The 12,792-nt window shown below is 39.0% G+C and overlaps 1 protein-coding gene across 1 annotated transcript in view; it reads left to right on the plus strand.

Annotated features, from left to right (window-relative positions):
• Positions 1-3,674: 3,674 nt before the first annotated feature.
• SLC38A9 (solute carrier family 38 member 9) overlaps positions 3,675-12,792 on the plus strand; it is a gene marked incomplete at its 3' end in the record, with an annotated part of 38,882 nt that continues 29,764 nt past the window's right edge. Inside the window, exons 1-5 of the mRNA XM_080362945.1 lie at positions 3,675-3,776; positions 10,834-10,966; positions 11,557-11,678; positions 11,827-11,890; positions 11,979-12,072. Coding sequence (XP_080219071.1) covers positions 3,736-3,776; positions 10,834-10,966; positions 11,557-11,678; positions 11,827-11,890; positions 11,979-12,072 — 454 coding nt within the window. The 5' untranslated portion in view covers positions 3,675-3,735. The remainder of the gene's footprint in view (positions 3,777-10,833; positions 10,967-11,556; positions 11,679-11,826; positions 11,891-11,978; positions 12,073-12,792) is intronic.

Below are 12,792 nucleotides of genomic sequence, written 5' to 3' on the forward strand. Positions count from 1 at the left end.
TAAATATCTGGAAGAGTATTTCAAGTTTCCTTCCAGATGTGGCCATTCTTTCATATGTGAAAGGAGGAGAAATGAGTGTGCTTTAAGGCAGTGTGCAACAATTCTTAAAGGATTCTGCTGTAAACCTTGCTCTCAGTTTGTGGGGGTTTTGGTACAACAAAGATATGTTAAGAACAGAATTTAATTATAATAGCTGTTATGGAAGACCTTCCTTTTAATCTTAATGACTGTGCTAGATACAGACATGAAAGTTTAGGGAGGTGTTTTCAGTAGCACTTAATGTTTACTTTCATGTGGATAGCAAAGATGGAGTATTTCGTCCTGGACTCAGAAGTGCTTGGAAGATTAAGTAGCAGGTGTTTGTTACATGATAGGTTAGGAGTTCCACAAGCAAAACCAAAGCGAAAACTTAGTTGGAAAGGAGAGAAATATGGGTGCCAGAGAAGACACTCATACAGCCTGTTCCTCTCAGCGTACTGCAGGGGAAAATAGAATTTCTTCATTTGTTCCTTTGTTATCAGTAATATTGTAGTTGTGGGAGAATGCAGTTAGCACTGTCTCTGACCTTGATCTCTGCTGTACAAGTTAAGAGAGGCAAGACCTTATGTTTGTGGCTGAAAGCAGGGCCCTGCAGATGAAAGAAGAGAACTTGCAGTAGAGTATAGAATGATGACAAATGGCAGAGGACCTGGTGAGACAGGGGTTTTTAGAGGAGAATGTAAGGTGCACTATGTTGAGGAGAAAATCCCTGTTTCTCATTCATTACCAAATATGTTGTGAAGTGAGCCCAGTAGCTGTGCACAGGTAATTGAAGACAGAAACCTGTGTTTAAAAGGACAGAGGTTGCAAAGTTGAAGTATTTGAAGATTGGGGTATTAAACCTAGATAAGTTTAATGAAGGTGAAAATTTAAGTTGCCTAGGTGGTCTTAGTTGTCTCAATACATAAGATATTGATTAGAAATATTTATCTAAGTATTACTTTTCTTAAGATGGACAGCTGTCAGAGAATGTTGTGTTCGAGCAGCAAAGTGATAGTGTTCAGTTCACTTTTGCATGAGACTGATCTCCCTTGTTTGTTTCTCAACAAACCATCCTTGTGGATGTTTTTTGCAGTGCTAGTATGAATCCTAGCTAAGTTTAATGTAAAAGTTTATTTCTCTTCACAATGTGTCTTTTAGCCAAGGCAAATATTGGCATTATCTGTATTTTAAGGATACGGAATAAAGCACAAGAAAAAAACACTAGAAAGATCAGGATTAACTGTGCCACCACAAACAGGGGAAGGAAACCTGAGAATGAGCAGCAAGGGACAACAATGTCTTTAACTCATAGCACTGCTGAAGACAAAGTACTCTGCATTCATATCACCAGCTCCAGGTGCACTACAGCTAGTAGGAACCTCTTTCCCACTTGCAGGAAAATTCAGTTTGACAACAAATGAGTTGGGTGTCTTTAAGACAGCCTTCTTCATTTCCAAGCAGCCATACATTAATTCCTGGAAATCTCTCTGAATGCAACAGTGGCCTCATGGAAACTGTAACCATAGCGTATCATAAAATACACAAAAAAGAATTAGGTTTTCCAAGCAGTTTTGATTTTTTTTTTGACATGAGTTCTTTGTATTTGACTTCCCAGTCCTGATGATAAGCTTTTAAGACCCTATAGAGAATACCACATGTCAAATCGCAGGTTTTTAAAATAAACATCTAGAACAAGGGGATCACTGATCACATAGCTGGTATAAAAAAAAATTACTTAGATAACTAGGACACTAGGAAAGTAAGCAGTTGAGGTTATTGTAATGGAAACTGTCAGGGAATAAATTCAGGTAGCACAACTTGTTCCATCCCATATATTAAAAATGTTTTTTGGGAATGCAGTCCAGCCAAAAGGGGTAGAAATTAGATAAAAAGAAGGTTAATCAGATTCATTCTTCCTCATTTTACTCTTCTGCTTACAATTACTCTTTTAGGCTATACTGGTTCCAGCTGCAGCCTTTACTTATGTGGTATCTGCACCTGTTTATAAAGTAATCAATTTGCTGGTCATAAGCTTCACCTGTCCTCAACAATAAGCATGTAAAAAAATAAACTGTATTCACCAATGCAGCTTTTAAGCAGGCCATAAAGAGTCAGTAAGCAACAACTTTATAAGCCCCAGATCAGTTTGTTACACCAAACTTAGTGTATGCTATGTTTTGTAAAGATTATTTTTCTTTACAGAATACTATAAAGTGTTCTGGGTCCTTTATAGCCATAGCACAGAGAAAATCAAACTGATGAGGAATGTTGTCTGCATTTGTCAGAATTGTAGAGCACAAATACATTATTTACAACAGGTTTTAAGGAAGTGATGCGTTCAAAGTAGTATCTTAAATTAGCATTTAATGTCTGCTTAATCTGCACCATAAAGCAAGGCCTGTGGGAGGAAGGGATCTCAGCACCACAGTCTTCTGGAGATTCTGGCTAAAATAACTTCTGAGCATTTGGGATTTGAATTTATTTCAGATTTCAGTTCAGCCATTAGGAATTTGAATTTTCATCTACATTTTTATGGCTAAATCCAACGTGTGATTTGAATTCACAGTTACAAAATGCAGAGCAAGTGAGGCATCTGTTTTTGAGAGCTAGGTGAATCTGTTCTGAAAAAGCATGCAGGATATTAAGGTGAAAAAGAGAAAAGAATGGAATAAAAGAAGATGATACCACATTACCAGTCTTCTACCTGAGACTGCAGGTGAGGTCTTAGAAGGAGAGAGGTTATAGACTCTAGAATGACAATGAAAAGCAAAAAATAGAAGTCCATGGAGGCTACTGCACTGAGTCCAGTGTGTGGATTTTAATTTAGACTAAGTAGAATTCCCTTAGCTTAAAAGTGATCTGTTCTCCTTTGTTTGGCCAAGAGTGCTCTAAACATTATTATTAATGCATTATTAAACTATTCATTGCCTTTAATTCAAAGACTGCAATAATCTGATCTTTATTCTGAGAAATAAACTGGAAAACTTCATATATGTCTGCTGCAAAGTTTGAAGTAATTTAGTGAAACAGTAGTCTCTAATAACTGTGATAAATTGTTCTCAGCTGTACCACTACAAATTGGAAATACAGCTGCTTTTAAAATGACAGTGGTCTTATAGCGGCACAGTAAGTAAAGGAGTCCCATGGTTTGAAAGCAGGAAGACCTATGTATGAATAAACTTAACGTTAATTTGCACACAGTGGGCTTTATTCCTAGCTATGATATCTCAAAGGATATTCAGATTCTAAGCCTTGATTTTTACAAATCTGTTTCAGTCCCACCATAAGCAACAGCGTCTATCATACTCCTTTAATTTATATTTCCCGTTGTGGTGCTGAAAGAGATTCATAGCAGGAAAATTGTACATTGACCACTTTGCTTAAATGGACAGTATGTTGTAAAAGATACTGTCCCCACTGTACTTGCCCTGTGATGTTTGCATTATGGAATGAGAATTCTCAACTGGCAAGTTCAAGGGATTTTCTGGTGGTTTTCACCCCAAGAACTTCTGAAGCGGTGGGACTCTGGCAGTGTTCTGTTTGTAGCAGAGACACAGTTTTACTTAACTCCAGTTGTCTCACTTCCTCTTTTTTGTATTTTTGGTCAGGATAACTGAGAGAATCTAGAAGAAGGAGGCACATTCACCAAGTATGGAAGAGGACACCAAACCTCTCTTGGTTCCTGTGGGAGGCAATGAAAGCGATTATGGAATCATGAATATACAGTTCAATCCCGAAGATTTTAAGTGCAAAAGGTATGAGGAAGACTGAACCTACAGAATGATTTTACAGCAATGAGTTGTTTAATCTTTGCTTTCAGCAGCAGAATCCTACAGAGACAGAAGACTAACATTTGGAAACCAGGATATGAGTACAAATAGTTCTTACTCCATCTTTATACAATATCATTTCCAAGCACCAGGTGAACGGATGTTCATATTGTGCTTTGTTTATAAGGATAAGACTTTCCTATTGATACCACTTCAGAGGGAGTGCTCCAATAAGAACTTTGCACATGGCTTTTAAAGTGCTCTTCAAACACTGAATATCATGTGTGTATATTGAAGCATGATGTTTTTTATTTAACACAACAAACTGAAGTGTCGAGACTGTGCAAGAAAGCTTGCCAGATGGTATAGATAAATGGTTGTCAGTGTGTGTAAATGGCTTTGTACACATTCTGCAGGTGATGTATTCACTAGTACTGAGGGAACTGGGCAACCTTTAGTGCCTTTAAGAAAAAAATGTAGCATTTTTTGAGCTTGAGCAAACATGAAAAATTTGACAGCCCAGCCCTTTTGTCATGCCTGCAAAAATAATACCTGTCTAGCTAAGTGGTTGTTCTGCATGCTTTTTTAGAGTTTTAACTGCTCTGCTCCCAGAAGGAGGTGAGAGTCGGGAGAATTTCTTTGCTGTTTCAGTTCAGATTTCTGTGAGGTGCTCCTTTAACCAAAACTGAGTTCAGGGTGGAAACTGTCCTTCTGATGGTAGCTGGAGGCACCAGCTCTGCTCTTTCATATGAAGGAATAGTCCGGTGCTACCTCTTGGACCCTTTTTATGTCTCTTTTTTTCCTCTTTGCATCATCCAGCATTGGATTTCTGTAGAGCAGTTCTCCTGAAAGAGCTGAAGATGGCACTGTTGTATCCTCCTGTTGGTGCCCACTTAAGAAAAAAAAAAAAAGCTCTTGCTAGTGTTTCGCTGCTGTCTCAGACTGCAGCTTTGGAAAGCCATGAGGGCAGCTTAACTGTCTGCCAGGGGCTAAACAATCTCTCTTTTCTCTGTGACCAAAGGATAAGGGTCTGAATGAGCCCAGGGGCACAAACAGAATGCCGGTGTAGGAGCATACAGAATTGCGGGAAATTTCAGGTGGGAAAAGGAAATGTGCAAAATGAATTCTTGGTTTACCTTTCTGGGGAGTGTCTGAGTGCCTCGTGGCCCTCCTGGTATAAAAAGACTTCTAATTTTTATGGCTTTTGGGAGCTGCTTATGTCAGAGGAAGTATATATTCTATTTGAGGAGCCGTGGGTTTGAGAGAAGTTTACACCTTTGCAATATATCAAAATGCCACTTTTGAAAAGTGAGGCTAGGTATTGTTTCCTTATTATGTGTTTTTCTTCCGTTTTCTTAAGTTTGGAGAGTCAGCTTCATAAAAGGTCATAGCATGTGGCATTTGGTTCCCTCCTTAAAAGCAGAAGTGTGTACTTGGGTTGTGTTCCCACTTATACAACCTTCAGCCTTGCAGATCTGACTGCTTTGTCCTTATTGCTCCTGCCTGGAGTTCTTTCTCCCGTTTTTTACAGCCTAGTCTTTTGTCTTCCAAGTATGCAGAGGTGCAAAGATGAAGGGCGTCAGGAAGGACTGAAAATCGTAGTGGGGCAAACCAAAGTTGAACCTGTATCTCTGCATGTTAGAAGAGGCAGCCATAGTCTTCAGAAGAAGGAGTGAGGAAGAGCAGGCCATCAGGGTCTGTCAGTCGTGGTCAGAGCAGTGATTGGTTTTAAGGGCTTCTTCATTAGTGCTTCACGGAGTAAGAGTTCCACGGAGAGAGGTTTATCAAACAGCACAAGTGCAATAGTATGTAGTTTACTCTGTCTGGTTGGCTCCTTTTGTCGACTTGCTATTCAGAAACCGGATCAGACATAGGTGGGTGGTGATTTTGCTTTGATTGAGATAGCTCTTGAAGTGTTTTGTGTGATTTGCTTAGGATCACTGTTTATCTTTCTTAGTGCTGTTCTGTTCTTTTGTTTGGGTTGTTCAAAATTTGAAGGCATTTACATAGTTATTTGGTTTTCTTAACAGCATGGAGGGTCTGGAATTTTTGAAAGGCATGCTTTCAATGTTTACATAAGAACAATAAGCTAATTGTTTTTTAGAGTTGTAAATTATTTTGTCTACTATTCTTTTGCTAATTTGGGGGAAATATAAAGCCACTCTTAATCCTCTTAAAGAGGATGTTATTGTTCTTCACAATGACCCGAATTACTCACACCGTATTAGATGCGTTTTTTTCATTTTGTAGGCCCCTTTAAAAAACAGAATGTCATTGCTGCAATGGCTTATTGATGATTATTGTGTGCAAGAGGAGGGAGTTCCTTTTTTTGTTCTGACTGCTCTTTAAATCTATTTATTGTCAACAGATACTGCAGTTGTGTTCAGGAATACTTTAACCTACAAAGAAACAAAAGGTGTTTTGTGTTGGTTGTTTTGCATAAGAAAAACTTGACAATGCCCCCTGCTAAAAGGAGATGAAGCCACCGCCTTTTTTTAATTCATTTCGAAATTTCGTAGTGTTCTCAGACAATGTAGGAGAGATCAGCAGATGAAATTAAACAGTTATAAATTAAATAGTGTCTGTAGATGGCAGTCGGAGAAGCCTTTTTCATGCAAAAGTGGTTGATTCCCTTTTATTTTCAAATGCCTTACAAAAAGGTAGAGAATGGTCGGGGCTAACCTGTGCAAAACTACCGTTTCTACATTAATTACACATTTACCTCTCCACAGCCACGTTATCTTTTTACTCCATTGCCTGCTTTTCACTTTTCTCTGTTGTTAACATTTTTACTAATTCCTAATACTACTGTTTCATAACTGGGACGAATTAGAACGTTATTGGTTAAGAATCTTTGTCAGAGGAGAATAGAATAGCTTTGCCTTTGACACAGAAGAGGGAACAGTGCTTGAAATGTGGTATGGTAAAGCTTATGGTTCTCCATTTGCTGAAATGGGTATCCTGTGAGCAACAGAGGTGATTTAGTATTATGTAAATTCAGACAGCTTAGAAAGTTAGAATCAAGTTAGTAATGGAATTCTTTGGAACAAGTTTCCTTAAGAGAAGTTAATTGACATCTGTGATGTTTCTATCCAGATGAACGGTTTCTGAAATAGCAACCTATGAGTATACTCTCCTTTTCACATTTTTCTCCTTACTTTAATTTCCATGATAGTGAATCAGTTTTACTACTTAGTTTCTCCTGTGCCATATACAGCATTCCTATAATAATTTGGTGATTCAGTATAACAATAAGGCCACAGGAATTTACTAGATTTATTTCTGTGTATTAATCCTATTGCATCCCTGAAAAGTAACTGATTGATGTGGGGTGTCAAACAAATCTATGCATTAAACTAAAGGAGCTGCTTGTGGTCTTTTTGAAGGAAATAAATTGTTAAGCATCTTGTAAATAAGGTTTTTCATATTTACTTAAATATTAAAAGTTCGTCTAATGTGAAGTCATTAATACAATCATGTATGGCCAAAAGACACACTAACACAAAAAACTGTATTATATTTTAGCAGCTTAATAATCAGAACACTACTTTTGATCAGATGTCCAGAACCAGTTGTTTGTTGTTTAAAAATGGTTCAGCAAAGGTACTTGGAAACCAGTATTATTTAGTTTAAAACTTCTTGAGACAGATATTTACCATGCTGCTTCACTGCTCTGCAAGATGTTGTACATTGCTTCAAGTATCCGGAAAAAAGATGTAGCACCCTTATGGATGCTAGCACTTGCAAAATTGCATGTGGTTTGCCAAATTTTCCTATTGTGCTGTTGCCCTTAACCCTCCAAATCCAACACTTGAACTTTGCTTAGTACAGTATTTGGAAGCAACTTTAATCATGAGTATCTCTTATAATTTTCTTTGCTTGCTGAAATTGCTACCAAAGTTCATAATGTGAGGAAGTTTGGGCAGAAGCCGTCTTTTCTATTTTCATAGACCAGCACTATAATTCTTAGCAACTGTTCCCTGTGTGAGTGAGAAATAACTAGCAGATGAGTACCTCCAAGTTTTCTGGGGATGGTTTCTGAAGGACATGTGCAGGGTCTAGTGTATGGGAGGTGTGGATGTCCTGAGTCTTGTCCATACTCATTGCGCTGTGGAAAACAGCTGTGCTTTGATGGCATGTTTGCCTTGGTAAAAAGAGCATTGTTTTTCAGGCTAGTTAATTGTAATTGTCTTTTTTAGTATGGATATAATAAATTCATTGGACACTATAGTCTGTCTCAATGCATGGAAATGGTCTGTGCCATTTCGCATTAATAGTCACACCCTCCAGTCATGTAACCTCTCCCAGATCACATTGTCCCACATCCTTTTCATAATCTTTTTACTACATGAGAGATATAATGTGATTGCCTGTATAAATCAGAAAGTTTTGTAGGAATCTGTTGCAGCTGCTGATGCTTGCATGTGCAGAGTGCCTGTCTGCTAGACTTCAGGTCCGTAAAGGGAAATTTCCAAAATACATCCCAGATTATATCAGACCTGCTTTGGGATTCAAAAATCTCAGTCTTTGAGAATTTATTTGAATCTTGTCAGGCTTCTGTCTGAGTGTGCCCTACCACCAGTCTTTGTTGGGGGGGTAGCTGTGGGCTGAGCAGCGACCTTGATCCTGCACAGAGTGCCGCCCTCTGCCCGTGGGGGTCTGGGAGGAAGGTTGCATCCCAGCCTGCCCTCAAAGCTTCCATGGGTGGCGTTTTCAAAGACATCTGTAAAACTGGTGAGTGGCCAGTCTATTTTAGCATAGTCACTTGCTCAGTAAGACTAGAGGTGCATTGGGACCCTGAAAAGAAGACAATTTGCTGCTGCGTTAGATAATTTTCGTTCTCAACAGATGCGCACCACGAAGGGGATTAGCCCAAGTGCCGGCAGCATTAAACATCTGTACTTCAACAGGCGCGAGGCAGCAGCAATAGATACACAGGATTTCTGTGGGGTTGTTTTTTGGTTTGTGGTGGGTTTGGTTTTGGTTTTTTCCCAATGACTGGTTCAGCCCAATAAAATTTAAGCTAAAACCAGTGAAGTCCTTTAGAGCTGAAAGTCCATGAGTATTTTTGTATGTTACGTACCTATGGAACTCGTTAGCCCTGTGTGCCTCTGACTTGAGTCAAAAAGCTATCGCTTAAAAATTATTCCTGTTTAATTGTAGTATCTCTCTTAAATGTTGGCAAGAACACTACAGAAGTCCACGCACCAAAAAGGGATTTCCCCCTTGTCATGCAAAAAAAAGAAGTCAATTGAGGATATTTTAAAAATTGAAAGTGCGTTCACTTTCGTTTCAGTAAGTGGGAAATGCCTTAGCAGATCTAAGCCATTTTTTCCATGATGAAGAGGAAAAGGAAGAAGAGAGTTAATGAAGAATTAATGAAGTCCAAGATGAAGGAAAGAATGAATTTGTGGAGAAAGTTATTTTTCTGTTTTCCATTTCCACCTATTAGTTTTTATTAATCACACAGTTACTCTCAACTGCTGTGTCACATTAAGCAAACACGAATAAGGACCTACCTTCATCTCTTCCGAAGATATTACAACCAGCTTCAGAGCTGTATTCCTTTTTCTTCCAGATAAAAGGTGGTGCTATGGCGCAAAGGCTTAATGATTCACTGGGAAAGAGAATGGGACCTTTGTCGTGGAATTGAGAGCTGAAACAGGAGGGGTTGACCAAGTTCTTTTGTAGTCTGAGCCAGAAATGGGTATTGAAAAACTGTCGATTCAAATAGGCTTTGCTCCTTTAACAGGAAGAATGACGTGGATTTATTGCTGACCTAATTTCTGATCTGGGAGCCTGAAACTTGTGATCTGTACTTTTGTGGGTTCTTGTTTCAGGGCAGTTCATGTTTCTGCGTGATTTAAACATCAATCTGGACAAAGAAGATCAGAAAGCTGTTGAGATTTCTTTAGGAATTAAAAGCACTGATTAAAGGAAAAACAAACAAACAAACAAACAAACGAACAAACAAACTGTATAAAGGTCAGCTGTATCCCCTCTCTTGTTTGAGAAATTATCCGGTCAGTGCCAGGAGTGAATGTCACATTTAGGCAGTAGTATTGTATGCTTGTATGGAAGTAAGTCATACTTGATTTAAAAAAAAAATCTCTGCAATATCTTGATGAGGTTCCGTGTCTCTGTTAGCACCTCTGGCATGAAACTACATTTGTGGTGTTGCTTTAGGAGCAGCTTTCACTCTGACTGCTCTGTACCTATGTGTGTGCAGAGAAAACCAGGGGATTGTGGTGTGGCTGCTATCTCCTCTGGTGCTGTGACCAAACCTGCTGTCTGGTTCAGCTGGGGAGAAGGGAATGGAGACCACCTGTATTCTGGACATCTCTGTATGAGAGATGGGGGACTGCTGTTGCTGACAGTCCTGTTCTCTGTGATTACCCTAATTAAACCCAGAGGGAAGTAACAAAGTAATTCAGAACTGCAAATGGTCATCTGTTTTTCTGTGTTCTGTGACAAAAGCCATTCCTGGTTGTGTTGGCCTAAAAATAGTGTGAGCACATGGACTTACTTGTGCTCGATTCCTTCCCCATTAAAGACAATCTGATAAACTGTTTTTGGCTAGATGAGTAGTTCCTATCGTTTTCATAGGTGGTCCTCATTACCACCACTCATTCCTCTCTCTGTTGTCTTTCTGCTTCTGCATTCTCACTCTTTCTGTTTCTACCACTGTTCCTCATCACTAGTTCTAGCAATACCGGTTATAAGCACTAATAAGCTTGGCCAAGCTTATTAACATGTAGTTCTGATGTGAATCATTGTTGAGACCTAATAGACTGGATATTAGGTCTGAATTTTGATGTTGCCCCACAGAATCTGGGCAAGAGGCCATTTTAATATGGATGTTACAAACACGTGGTTCTTTCATGATGGCAGCTTCCCTCATGGCAGTGATATTTTCGCATTTGCTTTGTGCCAGTGAATGAAAGACTCATCGTGAGTGAGGCTAAGCTGTTTTCTGAGTTGTATGTTACCTCTTGTATTCTAGGTTTTTAAGGATTTTCCTTTTTTTTTTTCTTTACTTTAGACCATTTCATGTGGAGCCTACAAATATAGTCAGTGTGAATGAAGACATGCAAAGAGTCACTGATGAAGCTTCAGCAATGAATAAGCGGATCCATTACTACAGCAGGCTCACATCTCCTGCAGACAGGGCTTTGGTAAGGCAAAGGCAGGGACAGATTAACTGAGGGGTCTCTGGCATGTGGGGTCTTCCGCAGCCTAGATTTATGAAAGAAGCAGAAATAAAGGTAGGGGGAGAATTGCTATGCAGCTTTCTTTGAAGTGAATATCTAGTAGCTGAGTGTCTTAACAAGGTTTTGTGTGTTATCACAAGTTGTGATTGACTTCTTATGCAATGCCTTCACCATCCGAAGAAAACATACAAACAGCTTGAATTTTCTAACAGTGGTCTAGGCTGCCCGGATGTGTGTACTCATTTCTCCCACCTATAAGAGGATTTAAGCAGTAGTCAGCTGCAAGCTACAATGATTGAACTAGCATGATCTGTGCATAGTATGTTACAGGCATTTTGCAGAAGAAAGATCTGTTTTACTGCTATCTAGCTAAAAGTCGTATCAGCTGTTTGTGGTGGTGGTTTTTGGGGAGTGGGGCAGAAAATTTATGTAGTCCAACCTCTTAATGCACTTTTCATGGAAAGGTTTTGTGATTTACAACAGTTGGCTTACGGTGTTTGGGGCAGTAGTTTCTTTGATGTTACTAATAAGTCTTGGTTTTTATCATTTATTAGGTTGCTCCTGATCATGTCCTTCCAGCTCCTGATGAAATCTATGTGTACAGCCCATTAGGAACTGCTTTTAAAATTGACAGTTGCACAGATGGCTATGGTAAAAACTCCAGTATAGTGACAATGTATGTTAAGCACCTTGTCATATACTAGTCAGAAAACGCATTATTATTGAATGTTCTATATTGTATGCATAACTATTGTAGCTAAAAGGATAGTATGAAGTAAGAATGCTGCTTAAATTATTCATTGGCTTTTTTCTTTTCTTCCTAGATTTATGATATGGAATACAATGATGGGTACATCTATATTAAGTATCCCATGGGGAATAAAACAGGTAAAACTATGGAACATATTTTTGGCAACATAGCTTGCTCTTCAGTTTTCTGATAGAAAACTTAAACTGTGTTTCTCCCTCTTAACAGGCAGGCTTTACTTTGGGAATCATTCTCATCTTGCTGATGGGCATTTTGACCCTTTATTGCTGCTACAGAGTTGTGAAATCACGGAAAATGATACGTAAGAAATATGAAGCTTCATAATGCTAATATTTCCATTAAGTGTGAAATACAGAGATCTAGAAGATTCTTAGTTTGCCTGTATCTTTCCTATATGTTAGACCTGATCTGAAAATAAAAGCTATTCCTTTGAATGTCTCCCTATTTCTGTAGTCTGGATTTAAGCTCCCTAAGATGTCTGTCTTCTCTTATTAGATTATCCTTCAGTTCCTAAGTATTCTAGCAAAACCCAGAGTCCTGGCAACTAAGGTTTCAGATGTTCAAGTGTTTGGGGACTTAGAGGCTTCCTTTCTTCTCCATAAGCGCTGTCCAGTTCTGTATTTCTGATCGTGTTGCACAGTGGAACAGCATGGCCTGTAGCTGCATCCACTTGTGTTGTAGGCCTGTACTGCCCTAATATTTGTATGTAGTCTGTGTTGGAAGCAATTTATGGACAATTGCCTCACTGCCCGTGGCTCTACATAGAATGTACTTTTGTTGTTCAAAACTGATCTTGCTGCTCTTGCAGTTGTTACTTTTATGCAGAAACTAACCCCTCACTTGCTCAGATGAAGGCACTTTGTGACAGCTCATTTCAGGGCACCGTTGAGGACTAGTTCATGGTCTAGCCTACTTTGCTGTAAATTTTGCAAAAGACTTTAGCTGCAAATGCATAGGTGCATTTTTGCCACCCTGTCTTGTTCTAATGTTTCTGGAAGTAGTCAAAGAATTATTATGGCCA

The sequence above is a fragment of the Nesoenas mayeri genome, assembly GCF_963082525.1.
Source record: "Nesoenas mayeri genome assembly, chromosome: Z".
NCBI lineage: Eukaryota > Metazoa > Chordata > Aves > Columbiformes > Columbidae > Nesoenas > Nesoenas mayeri.